Source organism: Lissotriton helveticus, chromosome 4_1, assembly GCF_964261635.1.
Source record: "Lissotriton helveticus chromosome 4_1, aLisHel1.1, whole genome shotgun sequence".
Classification (NCBI taxonomy): domain Eukaryota; kingdom Metazoa; phylum Chordata; class Amphibia; order Caudata; family Salamandridae; genus Lissotriton; species Lissotriton helveticus.
In genome coordinates, this window is record NC_136063.1 from 2,099,246,538 (window position 1) to 2,099,269,524 (window position 22,987).

A 22,987-nucleotide genomic window follows, 5' to 3' on the forward strand; every position below is an offset into this window, starting at 1 on the left:
ACGTTCTTTGTTCCCCAGCTCCTTTCCAGACAGGGAGGCAAGGGCATGGCCCAATTTGAAAATTACTTCGATTCGAATAGATACTTTAAGCAGAATGAAAACAGTGCTTCTTCAGACGCCTACAAGGCTCACGTCATCAAAAGAAACGTATGATCTACAAGTCGCAAGGACGACTGCAGAGATACATACATTATTATCGACTAATTCCCCCGTACATTTCGCGGAAATCCTGAGCGAAATCTTAAATATTTCTGATACCACTGGGGTCTCAAAGGTATTTAAGACAGTATTTTCGATGGCATTAACACCATTCAAAGCCATACTGGGTATTTTTCCAGATTTCGTCCATTCGATTTTTGGCGGACTTCCCCTGATCCTGGGACTAATTGCAGGAATCCTATTCTTAGTCCTTATTTTTCGTTATGGCAACCCATGTCACAGATCAAACTCTCGCGACAATGAAAGATACGATCCTAGCCATTGGATACCGGGACCGGATATCAAAAATCCTGGGACTCTCCCGGCTTAGAGACCTAAACATGACTTGGTTTCTATCATTTCGACCAATGTGGCAAAGGTGTGTTTTACCTGTACTAAGGTGTCTGCTATGCAGAGAAGAATGCGTGTTAGACACCTGTCTGACGCTACAATCGGATGCGCCAGTGGATGCAGATACATTGTTGGTTCCTACCAAGGTTCACGCTTTGTGCTGCCCTCAAAGGCTGCCAATCCTGATGACGGCATTCGTGGAATCTTCACCACTACGATTGAAGAGTAGTGAAGTTCAAGATGAAAGCAGCATCGAACAGGTACGACCTTCTGTCAGCAATGCGAATCAGAATGTCAATGCAGACAATCATGCGCACGAATGCATGGTTACACCTATTTCCGACTTAGTGGAACTTTCCCATGAAGCTGTTGACAGTTTTTTCGAAAGCCTTAATGATATGATGTTCTCTCCAGAACAGAAATAGAGACTTTTGAGCAAGCTCGCACACGGCGTTCCCTGAATTCGGCCTTCAACTTTAAAAATAAAGTCACATGAACAATTTTTCCCACCAGTTCACGGACAGCAATTTTTTAGCAGCCCAAATTATTTTTTACAAAATTTTCAGGACACTTATCTTCTGCTTAAAGTAAGAAACTATTCCTAGAGAACTAAGATTTCTATTTTTAGATACTTTATAAACTTTAGTTGCCCGCTGGGATGTTCACGAATATTTTATTATGTGATGAAATGGTCTCGCACTTCCTTTCTGTATAGCTATATTAAGAGCCATTTCATGTGTATTTCTCATATACCAAATAAGCAATAATGCATACAAATGCGTGTTTACTTTAGCGTTTAATTCATAGCTTAAGTGCATACAATATATATGACTGCAATTTTTCAGTATATTTGAAAATTTCAAAATGCATTGATGTATTTTGGGGTGGTAAGGTATACACTATACTCTATAGTATGTTGTACTATGTTATACTATGCATAGATTAGTAAATATGACCATAGTTAGCGTGGAGTGGGTGTCATGTATTCCTATAGGTTCTGAATCGATCCCCCTATTCCTGACCCTATTCTGGTTAAACTAACTATCAAGTTAACTAACAGTCAGCCCATGAGGCAAGAAAAGCCCCCATGATGCAGATACCGTTATCTGACGCAGTCACACTACGGCACAGGAACGTGTTATCTGATTAGGTCATAACGCTTGAGATCTAATTAGACAAGCGACATTCCTCCAGCCCCTGATAAGGCATACGACGTTCTCATAACAAATCAAACCTATGACAACCTGGAAAATCCGTGCGGCCATTGTTTTGATTTCACAGAGAACTTTAGTAAAGAATGTGCTAACGAGCAAGTCGTATGACATCTTTATTGACGGATCTATGTCCATCCTTACGTCAATCTCGGCACCTTTAAGGTATAAATATTGCCGATCTTGCCCTATGCAAACACACGCGTGGTGACGAGACAGAGCAGCCATACTTGCCGAAGCCGAGAGCAGAAGCAGACCCCGCTGGCAGCAGCCCCGCCTTCCTGACGCGCTGAGAGACGCGCTGCTATCTCAAGCCGAGAGACCCAGCACCGGCGCTTCTGGGCAGCCCTCGCAGGCAGCCTGGAATATCGAGAGCAGAGAAAGAGATACCATTCCTCATTCATCCTAAATTCCAGGTACAGAACTGAATAACCCCTCACAGAGAATTCTTTAGTTATTCACTTGGCAAAAACAAACTTAACTTAAACTGTAACTTTCTATTCCCGCCCACGCATTAGACTTAGGTCAGGTACACGGGGTAGGCGTATTTAGAAACACCAGTTGAGTACGTTTAGTCAAATGTATATGTGTATGTAAATATATTTTAATCATTTTAAACATCATATGGCTCAGAAACCATATCAATGTTTTTACAGTATTATTTTATACTATTGCTTTTAATGTATGCACTTTACTTAACTATAAGTATTGCAATAATATCGATCCATTTCTCTTGTACGAGAAAAGAGACTGATCAATAAATAACACCTTTTTATTGAACACGCCCGTCTCTTCCTTTTCTCTACAATCTGATGAGACTAAGAATGCACGTACTGACTGAGTAAAATAATTGCCTTGTGCTCACACGACTCTCGAGATTGACTCTTGATTAGGGGAGAGCAAAGTTGTCATGTTCTATGGTTGTCAGAAACTAAATCCCTTCTTGTCTAATCAGGGGAGTTAATTCTTTCCTGAACATTCGAGAAAGTTTCTAGCGAACTCTGAGCTACGCTGGCAAACCCAAAACTTAAGTCTAGTATCGACAGTAGTAGACCTAGTTAACGTCTGGCCTAGGCCTTTACTGCTGTAGGTATTATTCCAATGCGCAGAGCCTATTGGGAAAATAGGAGCTACACTACAAAGCTAAGATTCAAATCATTTATGTTGAGGTCAGAGATAAACTGCTCAGCCTCTGTAGCAGTGCCCCTCCAGATTATAAAAAGATCATCTATGAATCTGAGCAGTGACACAACATTAGCCATCACCTCTGCATGTTTGGACCCCAGGACCTGCTCCTCCCACAGCCCCATGTGCAAGCATGCGTAGCTGGGGGAGAAGCAGGCCCCCATCGCCACACCTCTCAGTTGTTGGAACACCTGATTCTGGAAAAGAAAATAATTGTTGTTAAGACAATACTCCAACATTTCCATTATCATTCTGTTGTGTTCAAGCATACATGCTGGTCTTTTGTTTAATATATATATCTACACACACACATACACACACACATATATACACACACACACACACATATATACAGGATAGATAGGTAAAAAGCATTACAAATGTTCCATTACAAAATTATATATATTGATTTAGGAGATCGCAGACTCAAATATTCTTCTTCTATGTCTTTCAGGTTACTTCCCCATTAAATTAGCACTTAGTTTTAAGAGGGAAGGAGGCTGGTCTAACTGGCATCTGAAATTACGGCTTCTCTTGGATGAGAGCTGTGTGGAGTGGCTCAGAGAGGAGATTTCTCAATTCCTAAGAATCAACAAAGGATCAGTCTCCTTAGATCTCACCCTATGAGAATCTCTTAAGGCAGGGATACACAGGGACGTTGTTTACTACACTATGAACAGCAACCAGGAGTTAGCGCCTAGACGCCCTTGAGCAATTGTTTGTACTTTATAAGTTGGTCATTCATTCATGCAGGAATATCTCGCTCTAGGGGTAAAATTAGCGGATTTGGAAGGGGCAGCTTCAATGGACACCTCGGTCCTTATACAGCTGGAGATGGCCAGAGAGGCCCTGAAAACAAAGCTTGGGGAGAAGGCCAAGATGGCATTATTGGCCTCAAAATAACAGATTTATGAGGCTGAGGATAAGGCAGAAAACGTATACATTGGCTTGTGAACAAGGAAGCTGTAACTCGTTATATCCCTTGTATCCAGAACCCTGAGGGGGGAGTGGTCTCCAGGACCCAGGGCATAGCTTCTGTCTTTGCCAAATACCCCACACAGCTATATGCCAAGAGTAAACTAATGATGGAGATGCATGATGAGCCTATCCTTGATGCCCTCTGCCTCCTCAGATTGTCACCAGAAGACAGTACAACTCTAAATCTCCCTATATCTGAAGAGGAAATAATGGAAGCCTTTCGAGAAATGCTTGGGGTACATCTTCCAGTCCCAAAGAATTTCCACCAAAAGTCTTTAAACGTTATGCCCTCCTGACAAGCTCACAACTGAAAGCAGTGTTTAAAAAGGCCATTTAAATAAAGATTCTGTCATGAGGTTTGCAACGAGTCATGGTAGCAGTATTATATTAGCAGGGTTAACCCCTATTGGAGAGTGCATCATACAGGCCTATCTTGTCAATCAACACAGAGGATAATTCTGTCCAAAGTGCTGGTAAAATCGACTGGTGGGTGTTATCCAGCCCCTGAAACATTGGAATCAAAATGCTTCATGCCTGGTAGGGGAACAGACACTGTCAATGATGGCTACAGGTAGCACTGGACTTGACACAGCGATCTAGTGTTCCGCAGGAGCTTGTCTCGAATGGCTGTGAAAAGGCATTTGATTCACTGGATAGCCTTTCCTACACTCAGTTTTAGAAAAGATAACTGTTGGTCCCTTATTTATTTAGGTCCTACATTCACCTGCTGCATAATATTCATTCAATCCAAGTCAATGGGCGCTCATCGGCCCTTTTCCCAGTAGAACATGGCACCAAGCAGGACTAATCGTCTTTGTCCTGGTTATGGAAAAGTTAGCCGAATGGATGGGATTGGATGTGCAGGTCAGTGGACTACAAGGGCACCAAAAATACCACATTGTGCACACTGCATTGCCTATTCTACGTGCAACACTCTGAAGCCTCTATTCCCCGGCTCATACATATCCTTAATGTCTATGGCGAAGACTCAGGTTTCCAACTTAACTGGGGAAATCAATGGTCTTTCCGAACTCCTGTCCCCTAACTGCTATGGGGAAGGATTGCAGGAACCCATTGAGATGCGTCCAACACTTCAAAAATCTGGTGATGTATGTTACATTAGACCAAAAGAGATGCTGGGAGCTTAACATCCACCCCCTCCCCGCCCCCCACCCCGAAACATCAAATTAAGTCCAGCTAGGAAACATGAAGCTTAGCTTAGTTCTAGTGACACAGTGAGCAAGGGACCCACGTCTGGTCATACCTGTCTCACCTAAGGCAACACACTGAAGTATACAAAAAGTGATTGATGGAATGCTTGAATTAATCTAAGCCACTGGTAATTACTTGTGTAACATCCCAGTCCATTAGTATTTTGTAGACAATGCCACCCCAGTTGTACCCAGCTACATGCAAATCAGTTTAGACCTTGCTCCAATGGGAACAGTCCATCCAGAATTGCCAAGCCAGGTCCTCCCTGAACCAGACTACAAGAAACCAAGGACCAATTTTGCCCTACTTAGGGCTCATCAGCAAACTGCAGAGTATGTGTTCTCAGAAGGTTTGCCCCAGAGGGTGATAATCGACTGAATCACAACCAGCTGAAGACAAGATGGTGGTAAAATAATGTCTACTGAGGGAGTCAACCAGGTGATTTACGACTCCACAGACAGGCTTGTCCTGAGTCGAAGACAAAAGCCTTAATGTCTCCAGACTCAGGAGATACAAGACCAAGCTACTTTGCTGGTTAGTCTACCGCATCACAGTTGTGTTGCTTATCAGGACCTGAACTGAGCAATGACACAAGGAATGCATGAAGTTGAACAGGTGCTATACAATTTCTGTTCCATGGGAGACCACAGGCCTCTGATCTCCAATACATCAATATGAATACCCAAACCAAGGGAAGAAACTACAGTAGCCACTGAGCCATCCCCAGTAGGGGACAGGATAGCTGCTCACATGCAAGGAGGTCCATTGCAAGCCAACAGCACAGGACCCAAACTGCTTCTGGGGAAATTTGAACACTACCCCTTGTGTAAATATGCTGGGCTCACTAAAAACGAGACATCATTTGAGTACAAATGTATGCTACCAAAGATGAGGAACCAGAAGGATACAAAAGGAAAGCATGTCCCAAAGACGGAGGACAGTAAGTGCCAGAAGCAGAGCTCCCCGAAATTGCTGAGGAATTCAGGTCTTGAGCAAAACAGAGTCCACTCCTGCACAGATGAGGAGGAAATGCTGGGATATGCTGGGAGGGCTGGAGGTATGACTTGGGGAGGTTGATCGAAAATCCTTATGCCCGGAAGAACAAGTTACTTACCTTCGGTAACTATATCTCTGTAAGAAGCATAGGTTAGTTATAGATTCCTTACCATAGATTTACCCCCAGGCATCAGACTGGATCTGGAACGTTTTTAGTCAGCAGTACCTCTGCGCGTCTAAAGGTGGGGTCTGTCGGCTCCGCGTCCGTCATTGATGTCGTGGTCGCCGGGATGACGTCGCGGCAGCTACTTAGATGCCGCCCTCGCAAGCTGACGTAGGTTTTGTACACTACTTTCTGCACCAGAAACGCTGAGCCATGCAAGACACTGACCACTGGTGCACAAAACTAGGGCCCTCAAAGGATGTCCTAAAACCTAGAAATTAGTTTGCAGAACGGGGAGGATGGGTGGGGCGGTAAGGAATCTATAACTAACCTATGTTTTTTACAGACATATCATTACCGAAGGTATGTAACTTGTTCATCTGAAAGAAACATGTTAGTTATAGATTCCTTACCTTAGAATAGATACCCCAGCAATACCAACCTCGGAGGTGGGTCTGCGAACGAAGATCACACCAGAAAGTCCTGGAGAACAGAACGGCTAAAGAAGCCGTCTCTCCAGACTTGACTGTCAAGGCAGTAGTGTTTTGTGAATATGTGCAACAAACCCCACGTAGCTGTCTGACAAATGTCTTTAGAGGAACTCCTCATCCCAAAGCAGTAGTTGCTGCCGTCGTCCTAGTGGAATGGGCGCGCAGCCCACTGGAGGCTCCTTCTTTGCAGAGAATAGCAGGCTTTGATACACAAAACGACCCATCAGGAGATAGTCCGTTTGTGTACGGCCCGACCTTTCTTGGAGCCTGTTAGAAATCGGATCTCAGGTTGGCTAAGGTTTGCGCCAAAGCCAGGCAGAGACCACCACTCTAGTCAGGGCAAGGGAGTTACACACCAAAGATAACCCCTGCTCACCCCCTTGGTAGCTTGGCATGAGCAGTCAGGCTTATACCGGTGGCCATGTGTAAAGCATTTGCGCACGCACACAGCAACAACATCCCAGTTACACTACAAAAGCAACTCCACACAAGGTTGCATCAAAAATAGCCTTTGTATTCTCATAACACATTAGAATAGTAAACACATTATATACATGGTGCCACCTGGCACTGGGTCATATCTACAAGGGATATATACACCTGACTGGGCCCATTGGACCACTTTCAGAACCATCACAAAGCGAACTTAGTCAAAGTAAAACATGTCATCAATGTACAACCAGTAACCACTGGTAATCACTGTACTTAGCATCAGCCTGTATCATAACCTACAGTATGCACAGTATCACATCAAGCGCGACTTACATTTTGTGCCAACCTTACCAGCATAAACACATTATGCAATCCTCTCATAAATCTAAACACATTAGACCCTAAACTCCTAAGCATAACTCACCTTAGGGGCATAAATCACACAGTGAAACATAATCTCACTAGCATAAACCAGGATATTCAAAACAACCTCATAATCATAAAAAACACAGTTAGAGGTATATCACAGGGTGCATAAAACATACTACATACATTACATTTCCTAGCACCACAATCAGATTAGGGCCTGGCGCCCTACAAAACCTCCCAGTCCCCCTGGCCAACTGGTCATCTCAAAAGGGGGCTCAAATGCCCTATGTTCCAAGAGTCAGGGCGCGCTGCCGAAGCAGCGGAAGTCAAGGGTGCCACTCTGTGCAGGCCTAAACGTTGCAGCTGGCACTAAGTGCTGCGCAGCTGTGAAGGTATTGGGAAAAGGAGTGCATGTCACTCCTAACTTAAAAGACATGTCCCCCAAAGAGAGAATAACAAACGTGCAGCTTCCCACTACTTGCCGGGCAGCTGTGAAATAATAAGGCTGGGCACCACTGTGCCTCTTGTGCAAAGGTGCGCAAAACGTTGCAGCTGCCGGCGCTGGTGCGGTGCAGCTGGGGATCAGAAACTAGGCTCTGGCACAACTGTGCCCTCTGGGCTTCTTTGGGGCTCTCCAAATGACAGGCCCCCTATCGTTGCAGCTGCCCACTGTCAGGTGGGGCAGCTGGGATGGCCAAAACTAAAGGGGCCCTGGCACCTCTGTGCCATCAGGACCCTACTGGGCATGTAGTTAACTTGGCCCCCATGTTGGAGCCTCACGGGCTCAGGAAACAACAATGCCCATCGTTGGAGCCACACGGGGCTCAAAGACAATCATGCTCCTCTGGGTGGAGCGGCCCGCTGCCAGACGGGGCCGCTCTGACTCTGTGCCTCTCCCAGGCACTACCTAACTACATCCCTCGAGCCCCACTCACCGGCTGGGGCGAAGGCAGGATGCTCCTCTTACGACGCGGAGCTGGGGCGGAAGCGGCGCTTCGGCCTCCTGTCTCCGTCGAGGTGTGGCTGCCCGCGGGACTCCCTTTTCACTACGGGGGTCCCGCAGGGCGCATTTCTTGGTCGCAGCCTTTTCTGGCCGCCTCTTATTCACCCGGGCCCCCTCATGGTACCCGGGACTCCTCTTTGCGTCGGCCGCTACTACGGGGCTCTCCCTTAAGCTTGGGAGCCCTGTGTCACTACGTCCTGCCTGGCCTCTTCTGGCTTGGCTGCAGGCCCCGCCCATGTCACGGGCAGGCGTGCCTGACTTCCGGGTTTCTTCCTCTTTGGCGGCATTGAGGGGTGGGCTCCCTCGTAAGTTTTAAACATAAGAAGTGGCATAGGAGGGGTGGGCACCTGTTAATTAAATATACAAAAGGTGGGCACCCGCATTTCTGCATCCAAAAAGCGGGGTGGGCACCTGCGATTCAAAATAATTAATAAGTAGATATGTAGGGTGGGCACCCACGATAAAAATATAAAAAGAAGCGGGGTGGGCACCCACGATGAAGGCGTACCGGGAGGAATCCCTACGAGGGGTATTCCCTCACCCAGGGCTGCAGCTCAGTGCTGCGCAACCCCCAGGCTCTCCTCCTCTGGGGGAAAGTAAATCTAGGCGCCCTTCAGGTTTAGGAGCCACAGCGCCACAGCTAAAAAGTCCAGGAGAGTCTCAGGGGCAGACCTGGGCCCAGGGGCCAGCACACAGGGCCCTCCAGCAGGGAGGCAGCCCCCATGGCGTTCCCTCCTGGGCCCCAGCAGCAGCAAGCCCCCCACCTCAAGTACGGATCAAGAAGTGAAAAGGCAAAGCCCAAGGAAGGGGTTCAGGGACAGAGCTGGGCCCAGGGGCCAGCTCACAGGGCCTCAAGCAGGGAGGCAGGCCCCATGGCGGTCCTTCCTGGGCCCCAGCAGCAGCAAGCCCCCCTCCTCAGTCAAGTGAACTGAACATTTTCATGGGGTCACAGCCCCTATATTTATATTAGCAAATCCCTTTGTGTAAAGGTGGAGGGCATGGGGGAACCAGATGCAACTGGTTGAGGGGAGCTTTGGAGCACTTTGTTTTGCTTAGCTCCTCTCTCCTTTATCAGGTGGGGGCTTAGGGATTAGACACACCACAGGGGGCGGAGCGGGCATTGTCGAGGGAAGGCACAGTCCTATTCAGGTCCCAGGTGCAACTCCTCCCTCCCATCTACATGCAGATCTCCCTATTCACCACTGGGCAGACTCCCCCTGGTTCCTGGAGCCACCCACACCTCTCATCTCCTGTCAATCACAAGCCAGACATGCAATGCACATCAGGCAGGCAGACACACAGCACACAGAAATTCCAACTTCTAAAAGTGGCATTTCTCCACCAGTCAACATAAATCGGCGCACACCATTGCGCAGCATTTAGTTCATACATACTAAACTCGCCCCAGCACTCCTCTCATACGAGGAATTACCATGGACACACATATCCCAATGCATTCCTATGGGAGGGCAAGCCAATCTCACTACAGGCACTCAGAGAGCGCATGCACTTTACACTGGGCCACAGTGCTAAAATGTGCAGAGGCCAAATATCACTACCACTAAGTCAGAGCTTAAGGTAAAAAGTTCAGGGGTGAACCTGCCAAAAGGGCCAAGTCCATCAGCTTCCACGTAGCCAACAAAGAGCTTGTCATCCACCCGGTACTGTTTTGTGTGATCCAGATAAAATAAAAGTGCACGTTTTGGGTCCAGACGGTGGAGCCTCTCTTCCTCTTTCGAAGGATGCAGAGGCAGAAAGAAGGTGGGCAAAGTGATGGTCTGACCGATATGAAGGGCTGTGACAACCTTGGGAAGGAAGGATGGGCGAGTCCTGAGAACTACCTCGTCCGGATGGACAGAAAAGGAATGGAGGCTTGGATGAAAGAGCCTGGAGCTTACTCACTCTTCTGGCAGATGTGATGGCTACCAGGAATGCAGTTTTAAGTGTCAGAAGACTCAAAGGACAGTTGTGAAGCGGCTCAAAGGGAGCGCACATTAAATAGACTAGATTCAGGTCCCACTGAGGCATAACGAAGGGAATAGGAGGAAAGAGATGAGTTATGCCTTTCAAGAAACGATTAACAACCGGGAACTTGAAAAGAGAAGGCTGATCCGGAAGCCGAAGGAAGGCAGAGATGGCCGAGAGATAGCCCTTGATAATGCCCAGAGCAGAGCCCTACTGGGTCAAAGAATGGAGGAACAATAGACCCCCAGAAAGAGGTGCCTACGCTGTGCACCATGCCACAAATTTGTTCCACCGGCAGGCGTATACCGTCTTAGTGGAGGGACGCCTGGCTGCCAAGATAACATCATAATCTTAGGGGGGCAGGTCAAAAGACGTCAACTGCCACCACTCAATCTCCACGCTAGGAGGTGGAGGTTGGACAGGTGTGGGTGGAGAACCGCCCCCTGCTGCTGCGATAGAAGATCCTCCTGAAGAGGGAGACGGGTCAGAGGATCGATGGCCATGTTGAGCAGCTTGGGATACCAGACTCTTTGTGGCCATTCCGGAGCCACAAGGATGACTTAAGCCCGGTTGCGCCTGATATTTTTTAGCACTTTGGGCAGAAGTGGATTGAGGAGGCCATTTCCTCCTTGGGTCTTATTCAACAGGTGAGGGGACCAACTCATGAGAAAGGACATGTACTAGACTTAGTCTGGACTACCATGCCAATTCAGGGTGCTACGCAAATCCTGCCCTGTGCATGGTCTGACCACTTTTTAATAAAGGGCAGACTCATACTGAAGGGTCACTTGTCCAAGCCTGGAGATGGCTGGAAAATGGCTCGGAAATGGAGAAACCTTGATGGGGAGAAAATGGTTTACCTCTTGGAACACTCCCCTACAGTGAAGGAGAAGGTTGTTAACATTGATCTCCTTTGGGGCCACCTTCAGCACAAAATGGGGAGCGCCATTGATGCGGTGGCGCCCCTTCGTAGGGTGAAGAAGGTGGCGAGAGGGGCTGGGGCCCCGTGGTACACTGATTCCCTAAGGGAGATGAAACGTGGGGTGAGGAAAAAAGAACGGGCATGGCGTAAACAATACGACGCCGTAGCCAAAAAAGAGTATATCTCATCCTTGGCCAATTATAAATTGGCCATACAAACCAGGAAGGCTGTGTTCTTCGAGGAAAGAATAGCCGCAGCAAGAAATCCGCAGAAGGAAATCTTTCGGGTCCTGGCAGAGCTCAGGATAAATAAAGAGCATAGTGCTGAGTTCACCCAGGAGGATTGCCAGAGGTTCCAGGACTTCTTTACAAATAAGATCTCCAATATTCTGGGTGAAATTGCTGCGACTACACCCCTCGAATGTCCCCGCCCACCGGCCCCCACTGCTCCGCTAGACATTTCACCATTAGTGGAGTTTCCCCCAATCTCTACACAGGAATTATTTAAAATCATGGACCGTGTTAAATCAGGTTCCCGGGCGGATCTATGCCCTCCTGATGTATTCAAGCTGGCAGTACCAGGAATTGAAGAAGAGGTCCTGCGCTTACTGAACACCTCCCTTCATACAGGACAGGTCCCTTTAGCCTTTAAGGAGGCCCGCCTGATCCCCCTATTAAAGAAGCCTGGATCTGACACGAAGTGTCTGAAAAACTTCCGGCCCATCTCCCAGTTGCCTTTCTTGGCTAAAGTACTTGAGCAGCATGTGTTAACATCACTCTCGGGTCATCTAGAAAGTAACAACCTGCTTGAGACCAATCAGGCAGGGTTCCGTGCTAATCATAGCACGGAACTTGTTATGTTGTCCATCCTGGATGAGCTGAGAACCCGGGCTGATGTAAAAATACCGAGTGCCCTGATACTATTGGATCTCTCCGCGGCTTTTGATACCGTGTGTCATGAACAACTTTTGTCGCGGTTGAGATCCTTTGGTGTCAGGGGTACAGCGCATGCTTGGCTCACATCATTCCTGCAGGGCAGGACGCAAAGAGTACAGCTGGAAGACTTACTTTCCACCTCTGCTCCGATCACCTGTGGGGTTCCACAGGGATCTGCCCTGTCACCCCTGCTCTTTAATGTCTACCTGCAGCCATTAATCGCTCTCCTGAACAAGATGGATTGCCTGGTGTATAATTATGCCGACGACACTCAAATAATCGTCCGGCTGGACGATGGTTTGGGAGCGTCCACCAGGTTGCAGGACATACTAAAAGCTACGGTTAATTGGATGTCTGAGAACCATCTAAAAGTCAACCCGGACAAGACGGAAGTGTTGCCCATTTCCATCTCGGGCAACCCCTGGAGCGAAAAAATTTGGCCTGTGGAGCTGGGTGTGCCACCGAAACCAGCGTCCGTAGCTAAAAGTCTAGGCCTTTACATGGATGATAAACTATCCATGAGCAAACAAGTCACCTCGGTAGTGGGCACATGCATTGGCCTGCTACGACAATTAAGGAAGATCTCGGCCTTACTTTCTTTCTCTACTTTGAGGCATGTGGTCTCAGCCACAATTCTGGCTAGGCTGGACTACGGGAACTCATTATACATAGGCCTACCCCAGCGGCTGCTGGATAAACTACAGGGGGTTATGAACGATGCAGCTAGGCTGATCTATAAAAAACCTAGATCCGCCCGTTCGTCCCCCCTGATGCAGGAGTTACACTGGCTCCCGATCCGCCAGAGGATTGTCTTTAAAGGAATGTGCATTGTACACAAGGCACTGTATGGCAAAGCTCCAAGCTATGTGAAATCCCGTCTATTCCCCTACATACCTGGAAGGACTTTGCGCTCGTCTGATGCTACCCTTCTGTCCCACTCCCGTTTTAAATTGACCACGGTGGGGGGTCGTGCTTTTTCTAACACACTCCCAGCCCTGTGGAACAAATTGGCTCCAGAGCTTAGGAAGGAAAGTAATCTATTATCCTTCAGGAGGAAATTAAAAACTGTACTCTTCAAGCAAGCATGGAGCAGTTCCTAGGCGCAGAAATGGGATCAGTGAATGCTATACCTTATCATGTATATCTGGACAAACAGCGCTTAGAGACCCCGGTGGTTATAACGCGCTATATAAGTTAAATAAATAAATAAATAAATAAAGTGGTATAGACGGAAAGGCGTACAATAGACCGCAATTCCACTTGTGACGGAAAGCATCGCCTAGCGAGTGGCGCCTTGGAAATTCCAACGCGCAGAATTGCTGACATTGCGCGTTCTCTTCGGTGGCGAATAGATCTAACCAAGGCTCGCCCCACTGTTGAAAGAGACCTTGCACCACCGCCGAGTGAAGACGCCATTCGTGATCCATCATGCACCTGTGGCTGAGTTTGTCTGCCCTGGTGTTCAGTGAACCTGCCAGGTGTTGAACTACCAGGGATATGCCCTGATGTTCCAGCCATGTCCAGAGGCGGAGGGCCTCCTGATATGGGGTCCACAACCCAACCCTGCCCTGTTTGTTGCAGTACCACATGGTAGTGGTGTTGCCCGTGAATGCCTGCGCTACTCTTACCCAGACAGAGGGAAGGAATGCTCTGAGTGCAAGACGGATCGCCTGGAGCACCAGAAGTTTGATATGGAGCCCTGACTGTGCCGAAGACCAGAGGCCTCTGATCTCCGCCTCTCCTATGTAGCTGCCCCATCCCAGAAGGGATGCGTCCGTTACCACTCTATGCTCCAGTTCGGGAAGGGAGAGGGATCTGCCGTTGACCCCATCCTGGTTCGTGAGCCACCACTGCAATTGTCGTGCAGTGCCCTCCGAGATCTGGATGCAATCGGACAGATTCCTCTGATGCTGCGCACACTGGAACTTCAGGTGTCACTGCAGAGCCTGCATATGCCATGTGGCATGATCGACCAACAGGGTGCAGGAGGCCATGAGGCGCAGCAGCCTCAGGGTCATCCTGACCGAAACCTGGGATAGAGGCTGAAAGATAAAATCATAGCCAGGATTCTGGACTGCTAAATAATGATCACTATCCATGCCCATAAGACTAAGAAGATTGCCCGCTTTGCTGATGTCATTCATGTCATGAAAAGCGATACTTGGCTTCTGAATGGAAGGTTGGGGGCACCTAGGCTGAATTTGGAGTCGGCTGCATGTACACGAACTGGGTCAGGGGACAACATTGAGTTGGAGGTCAAGCCTGCTCACTGGAAGACTAACCCCTCAAGGGGAAGTGATGTCATGAAGACATAGAGTAAATCTTGTAGTGCATTTTGTGTCATCTGGGAGGACTTTTCCTTGTCCTTGGAAGCAGCCCACTTTGAGCATTTGCTACACAAAAGAAAGCTGGGGAAGGCGACAGAATGGGACTTGGATTTGTACTTGAGATGGGCTCCACACCTTGATGTCCTTAGCGTACATAAGGGCACACTTTGTGAGTGACCTGGAGACATGTTTTGGCCCTGGCACCACAAGCAGATGTTATGAGAGTCAGACAGTGACATCTGATTGTGCCACAAATGGCTGGGTTTAAACTTTGAATCGAGATCTGCATCAAAAGGCATGGAATAAAAGGAAACAAAGTCAGGATGTCGGTGGGGAAGCTTTGTCATGGAGATGAGCCTTTGCTTTTACACTGTGTTAAGTTGGCATGAGCTTATTAGAAGTTTAAACGCCATTTTTCCTTTCTGCTGCCTTTGCACACGGCACACATTATTATAAGGGTTTAGAGTTTAGCAGAGTGTTTTGCTTCACACAAGGATAATAATTTTTTCTATATTAGCAGCCTTGCTTGGTAAGCTTTGTCTGAACAGTGAGTGCCGAGGCATTAAAGGTTATTTCAACACTGTGGTTGTTGTTCGGACTGATCAGCGCACACTCTAGACATAACATATATGCAGCTGCGGCCACATCGGAATTTGGCGCATTTAATAATGCACTGCGTAGGCATGAGCTCACACACTTGGAGAACATTCGCATGCAGGGAGCTGTGGCAGAAACTGATGTGATCCATTTCTGCTAGGACCAGAGGTATGGGGCCGCCCTTGCAATCCCAAGAGACCTTCTGTAGATATAAAATAACCTACTAGCAAGGGAGGGTGAGATATAGGTGTATTTTAACCCATTTCCATTTAGCATTGTAATATGCTTTATCCTTTTGTATTTTATGGAATAGTAACTATGCTGATAATCTTGTTGCTTATAATGTTTGCTTGTATTAGCTAAGATACTGCGCATGAGAACACGGCAATAGACATAAATATTTCAAACTTGCTTGTGTCTCCATTTACTCCCTGTTTTGAACTGGTATGAGAGTATAACAAAAGAGTCTTCATGTGTTCCACGTTGCCTGAGGTATTCTAAGTTCCATGTTCTGGGTTGTCTAATCATTGGGGTGATGGAAGAACCAATGAGACACCGAATGCTAGTCTGGTAGGGGATTTTGGCTACTAAGGTGAGTTTTGGTACACCCTAATTCACTTGGGTTCCAAGTCTCTATGCATAGTTCTGTGTATGAGCAGAATCCCTGCTACAGCTTATATGGCTTTGCAATGTCATTTCAAAGTGGAATAAGGGTCAAGTCAGAGCAGAGACATCACCTATTGGCGCAGGAGAGCTAGTTCAACTTTCCAGATCTGGTTTGGTACATGGAGGTGATGCAAATGCACATCCTTCTCTAGAAACAAAATAAAGCAGTCAATCTGGGTACAGGTTCCGTAGCGCCCCATGCAAGCTCCGAGCTGGCTTCATGGACTTTTCTGTCTTGCATCAAGATAAGCAAAATAAATTCTTTACAATGGACTGTATAGTTTGTTATTTCAGGCAGCTAAAGGTTAAAACAGAAAATCTCCATCACCACTGCATATACAACACCCTAGAGACTTCACTGGCCTGTAAGACTTCACTGGCCTGTAAGTCAGCCAAGAGGTTTCGTCATTAGCCTTGCTATCACAACCTCTGTGACGTAAAGGTTAATTACACTGGGACTTCTCTCTCCTACATGGGGGAAGCGGGCTCAACTTGTCATAATAAAGAGAATATGGTAAGATATCACCAGAGGGTAATACTGAACCAGTCTCTAGTTGTGCCTAATGTGTTAGGCATCTGCTTCTACATCACAAGAATGTCATCCAGACGCCTGTGAAAATATCTAATATCCTTTGGTCAAGCACATCTCAGAGCCCCCAGCCTTTTCAAACAATAATAACTATCCTAGATGATGCCTGCGTCACAGAGCAATAATTTTCCTTCTCAATGTTACTACTCTATGCCGCTCATTCCAGAAAACCAACTAGCAAGATTCCCATAAACGCTAGAGGAGGTTGAAAGGCCAAAAAATAAAAAAGAAGATATTAAAAGAGATAGGAAAATCATAGGGCCTACAAACTAAGAGGTGAAACTAGGTCCTAAAGAAACATTTTAGCAAGCAGCCTTCACTACTGCATTGCAGAAATAAAAAGCAAAAGAACAGTAATTCTAGTGATTTCAAAGACTATTTCTTAATAAGAAGTGTTGCCTATCACTATTAAGATATCCCTAATTCCATTAGGGAACAGATATCAGACAGTAAGACTCTAGGCTAATCATTTCTTTTAATTATTTTAAAGGCACTTCTGGATATTTCTGTTCATCACTTAATAAGCAAATGTACACCACTTTCAGGCTTTATTGAGAAATTCAACAATTCTCCTACTTTTTTGAATAGTTTGCTTGTGAAATAATGAAGTATGAGATCCAATTTTTTTTCTGAGAAAGAGAAGTCTGCACAATTTACGGTCTACGAATAAATTGCACCTATATTTGGTATAGAATTCCAATAATTCTTCACCACAAATGTAATGGAAATAAACATATTTGCTAAACAAAGTTTTAATTGTAATGTATGTGCACTTACCCTGGCATCCTTGTCACCAATGAGACAAACAGCATGAAGAGTTGGAACCCAACGTTTAAATTCGTTCATCCAATTGTGTAATGTTGACTTTGGAACCAAAACCATGTGTGGTCCTGGAAGATTTCGGTAATGTTTTAAATATCCAAGCAAAGCAATAGTTTGCAAAGTCTTCCCAAGACCCTATAGTAAAATTTCAAAAACGATTAAGACTTTTCAACAGACCTTTAGTTCATAATAGTTTTTGTACTTTTATTATAAATCAAAAGTATCAGGCTATTTCTTGCATATCAATTACGTTTCTAGTAGTCTAATGTACAAAATTATTTGAATATTAATATTATTAATGTATCTCTTTATGTAACCATTCATGCTGCACTTTTGTTGTTTCTATGTGTTATAAGTCACATATGTTACTGTTACCCAATATAAGGTACTTAAAAATGTCCCACCTTTGGCAGGACAAAGGCAGAGATGATATTGCAAGCCGAAATATGATTTGATTTTCAGGTCTACAAAAAGCAGGCATGCTGAAGGGGAGGCAAAGTTTACAAAAGGACTCCCGAAATTTTAAATGTGGAATAAAACAGGATCATGACCGGGGTGGGGAGGTAAGCACAAATAATCAACAACACGATCCTCCCAGCCTGCAATTATTTTCACACAGAAATAAATCCTACTAGAACAAATCAAATCCAGATCCCACAGAATACTCCGTTTGACATATTTCTTATTTTCTATTTGTACATTTTCTGTATTCTTTTCAACAGTTTATTTCAAAGCAATTATTACAATTCTTTAAATATATGTATTCACATTCACTTATTGACATAATCCATTTGCTGTAGATTTAATCTGTACGTATGTTTTTCCCATCATTTAAAACCACATTTTTTCCATAACATCACCCCCCCCCATTTATGGTGTCACTTGGACTCCTTATTCTGCACATGAACTTTAAATCACAGGATATTCTTCTCTGCGCACGTATGGTATATCCTGGGGTTGATGAGCCATTTTTGTTCTTTTTTTTTTTTAGATGGCACTGCTAAAAGAGATACATTTTTAACTGTACCTTTTTGTATGTTATAAGGTTTTAATTGTATTTAACTTATTGCAGCCTTGAAAAAGACCTGCTGGACAAAACTCGTGTCAGCTGCCAGTGTTTTTTTGTATGTGGACACTTTAGATCAAGAAAATAAAATTAAAAGAATGAGAAAAACTGGAAAGTCCGATGGACTTACTTTTTCTACTATTTACGTCATTATTGATCTTACATTCTTTGGAGACTTAATTTGTGTGCCACGGCATTGGTGTTTAGCATTTGTGAACCAGAGAGTAAAATCCTTTCCCATAGGGTTTGTCTTCGGTCTCTCTGAGGGTGGAGAGAGCTCTTTTGCCTGGAGACTTTTTGGACTTTTTGGACTTATTACACTTGCCAGTTATATTACCAAGATGTGCATTTGCAACTAGGCATAGCACAAACCTTTGTTTGTAAAAACGCTCCTGAATATTTTCCTAGCGCCGTCACCCTGAAAGCGCTATTTGGCAGTGCTGGTGACCAACTGCTCGCGTTTCCCGCTCCGCGGGAAACATTCGCCTGTGTGGGGCTGTAGGCGGCTGGAGAGTGCGTGAAACATCAGTGCCCACAAGCCATCTGGGACAGGAACAACTCCCCGCCACGCCCCCCTCACCTGCCTTCAATTGCGCTGGAAGTCCGCTGTGGAGCGGAGAACAATCTCTTGAAGCCGCTGTGTTGATTGCAGCCGTGAATACTGCTTTGTTGGTAAAAACGCTCCTGAATATTTTCCTAGCGCCGTCACCCTGAAAGCGCTATTTGGCAGTGCTGGTGACCAACAGCTCGCGTTTCCCGCTCCGCGGGAAACACTCGCCTGTGTGGGGCTGTAGGCGGCTGGAGAGTGCGTGAAACATCAGTGCCCACAAGCCATCTGGGACAGAAACAACTCCCCGCCACGCCCCCCTCACCTGCCCTCAATTGCGCTGGAAGTCCGTGCATCGTGGGACGCGCGCGGGCGACGCCGGACGAAGCCCGGGTAAAAGGGCGGGCCCTCTGTGGCCCTCGGTGACTGAGGTAGGCTGGGCTGGGCCCGGTTATTTTCATTTGGTGCAGAAATATCCGTGTAGCACTTAACACGAGGCTTCATTCCTTGAAGTTGTTGTATAGTATTTGTCTGCTGCTCCATTGACATTTTTCGGAGGGCAATTGTTCACTTCCCTCCTTACTTATACCTCTCGTACGTTTTATCAAATTTTAACCACATCTCCTGTGGATATACACTCTTATTTACGACATCCTCTGGAAAACTTTTGTTACAGGATGACAAAGAAACTTCGCTCTGGGAGATTAGTGGGGGGAAGGACTTGTGCTAAAACAAAATCCAACCCCCTAAGAAATAAATCTGTGAATAATCCATTATTAAAGGGACAATGCCAGCTTTTCGATCTGTGGGAAAAAGCTGTGGATAAGAAAGTATCTGTTGATGAAAGTGATGGCTATTCATCTGGCGCACTTGTGGTTACAGCTCAAGTGGTTGGTGAGTCGGCTCCCCTCTTACCAATGTCAGACCCTTTTCAAATTGAATCCACTGCGAGGTCCAGCCATGTACACCCCGAGGCTGATGGTGTTACTGAGTCTCAAGTGCATTCTTCGGAAGAAAAACAAGTAAATAATTCTCCAGCGCCACTTGCCTCTACAAAGTATGTTAGGTCGGGTGGAGATCTCTCACTGTCATCCATCGACCTTGAACTTTGTGGCCGCTACATGAATACAGGATGTGTGAAATCCTCAGTTACCACCAAGCCATCAGTGGGTGCCTCTGCATCTGGGTTATTACTATATAGTAGCACTCCTTCAATAAATGTGCAGGACATGTCTGCGCTGTTAAACGCTTCTATGAGCCCGGATCTCAATTTATCTGGAATCTGCCCTTCTGGTGCCGTGGGCGAAAAACCTATATCGGAATCTTTGATTGCCCTGGAACATTTGTTATCCTCTATTTTATTTCTCTTGGGCAAATTTGTGGGCAGTTCTGATTGCATTTTGGACTCTGTTACCAAAATATTGAATACAATGCTGCAAAAGGCTCCTGAAATGAGGAGCGTTCCCTCTACCGTAGCCGATATCAGCTTGGCAACAGGGAACGCAAATGTACCGGCAGAGATCTCTGGTATAAAGCCTTCAGTAATAGCGCAAGAAAAAATCGCTACGACCCAGTTTGTTTCCGCACCGTCTAATTGTGTAAAGAACTCCATCCTGGAACTAGAGGAAGAAAATCTGTCTTCTTCAGTTTGCAAAGTAGTACAGGAACTATTCCCAATTTTTATTCCGGAAAAAAAAGGACAACAAGATGACGATCAAGAAATAAAAGAAAAAACTCGCCACCACAGAAAGGATAAAGGAAAAAAAAAGGAAACCTGTGCGAAAATACAGGAAGAAAAGACAAAGGCGGATTCGCTTCCAAAATACAATTATCTTAACTGACAATGAAGAGAATGCCACTGACTTTAATATGGTGACCACAAAATTGGTAAATGTGTCCTGTCATCCAGTGATCAGTTGTAATACCCCACCTACGACCGGGGATGGTCTACCTCAGATTGGAGATCACGGCCAGATGGCCCCTCCTATGGTAGAGACAGGAATTTCTTTGCCGGTGGAACTGGGGGCTCTTAACCCTTTGGCGCCTTCTTTTGCTCCCACGGATGGGGCCGGTGTATGCCCACTCCTTTCTTCCCATGCTAAAATACCAATGTCTTATGTGGATACTTTGGTTTTGGACTTTCTTCCCTTATTTGATGTAAATTTGCCCTTAAATAGATCCTGGCTGCTTAAATGTTTTAGTGACTTGGAAAGTCTTCACCTTATTCAATCAAGTGATATTGAGCTGGTTACTTTGTTAGGTGGAGACATTGTATCAAGTATAAGGGTCAAATTCTACTCCAAAATAATCGTAAATTTGATATTACAGCAAGCCGAAAATTTCCAATGTAGAGGTATTGATGTTTTGCCTATTTTCAACTCTGGTAAACTCTTGTCACCCCACAGGATGTCCCGTAAGGGTGATGGGCAAGATGGGGGACCTTTTACTTTTGCAGATCTAAAGATTTGGGTCTCCAAGGGGAAACGGTTGGTTTCGCAGGCAGCGCCTCTTCCACTAATTAAGAACTCTTTGCCATCAGAGGATAACCATCGGTGGAATTGGTTGCATAGTGCCTTATCTACCAAGAGTGTAGATAACTCCAAATTATTCCATCATCTTTAATAATCATTTGAAAATTATCTCCTGGAATGCAGCTGGGATACATAGCAATCCAGAGAAACTTGATTTTCTATTCTCGCTAGGAGCAAATGTGATCTGCATCCAAGAAACATGGTGTTCCAATAATATACATGTAGGGAAGGATTACTATGTATTGGAAGCGCCGGCTGCCCCATCCAGGAAAGGTCATGCCAAAGGGGGAATTGCTTGTTTATTATCCAACAAACTGCATTGGAGATTCTCGCATTACATTGACCCAAGTAATCTTTTTCAAGCTATAACAATAGCAAATCTACCTAGTTCTGTAAATAAGTCTCCTGTCGTAATTATTAATGTGTATATCCCTCCTGAAGAGAGTTTTAACACTTTATTGAAGCATGTATTTCAGTATATTGGACAGATTAAAAATGTTCCTACTCCACCTGTAGTTATCTTAGTTGGAGATTTAAACTGTAAAATATCCAACGCTAGTTTAAATCTATTTAGAAATAAACCCAAAGAAGAGGCATATGCTATCCCACAATCTATCTTTCCAGATAAAATAATAACCAACAAAAGAGGGAAGATTTTATTGGAGGAATTATCCGCGGTTGAGGGGATTATTGTAAATGGAAGATTTCCCTCTGATGTGCCCGCGAAATTCACCCATAGATCTCCTTTTAGTGTCTCAATTCTTGACTATGTGATTTCAGACTATGATATTTTCTCACGTATTCAGGATATTGAGATAGCCCCCACATCCTTGAGTGATCATAGCATAATCACTATAACTCTTTCTTTAAAACCCCCTCCTATCGAGTCTTGGTCCCTTAATATTAATAATGTTACTTTTCATGGATCTTCGGGTAGATGTTTTTGGAACCCTACCGCCATTGTAAGTTTGCATGGTATTTTATGCAAAACTATATTAGAACTTAATGACTGGTATGGGTCCGAAATTGATAACTTTGAAAGATTTATGAAGAAGATCATTTTAAATGTAAAAAAGGTTAATTGTCCTAGGAAAAAGGTATTTTTTCCTAGTGCATTGCGCATCCTGAATAAGGAAATAAATAAATTAGTGCGTGACCAATTTTTAGGTAGATCAGATGAATTAGTTAAGGAAATATCGAGGTTAAAAAGGAGAACCAGATTAAAAGCGAGACTAAAAAAGGAAAAGGAAGACTCAGTATGGATAAATTTGCGGGAAGCAGTAACATTTGGCAAATCCAGAGAATTTTGGTCCATAGTTGGGAAGGGATGTGGTACTAGAACGAGTCCTCTCCCCATCCCTATTCCCGAAGATGTATGGTCCTCTTACATCCAGAAGCTGTATGCAGGGAATATAACATCACCGACAGATA

General features: G+C 45.4%; 1 protein-coding gene across 4 annotated transcripts in view; it reads right to left on the bottom strand.

Moving 5' to 3' along the window:
* Window positions 1–22,987, bottom strand: part of SMARCA1 (SNF2 related chromatin remodeling ATPase 1) — a 2,556,005-nt gene that overhangs the window by 1,527,528 nt on the left and 1,005,490 nt on the right. For all 4 annotated transcript variants that reach the window (XM_078688758.1, XM_078688761.1, XM_078688757.1 and 1 more), the window contains one exon: window positions 17,368–17,547. In XM_078688758.1, the coding sequence (XP_078544884.1) occupies window positions 17,368–17,547 (180 nt within the window). The remainder of the gene's footprint in view (window positions 1–17,367; window positions 17,548–22,987) is intronic.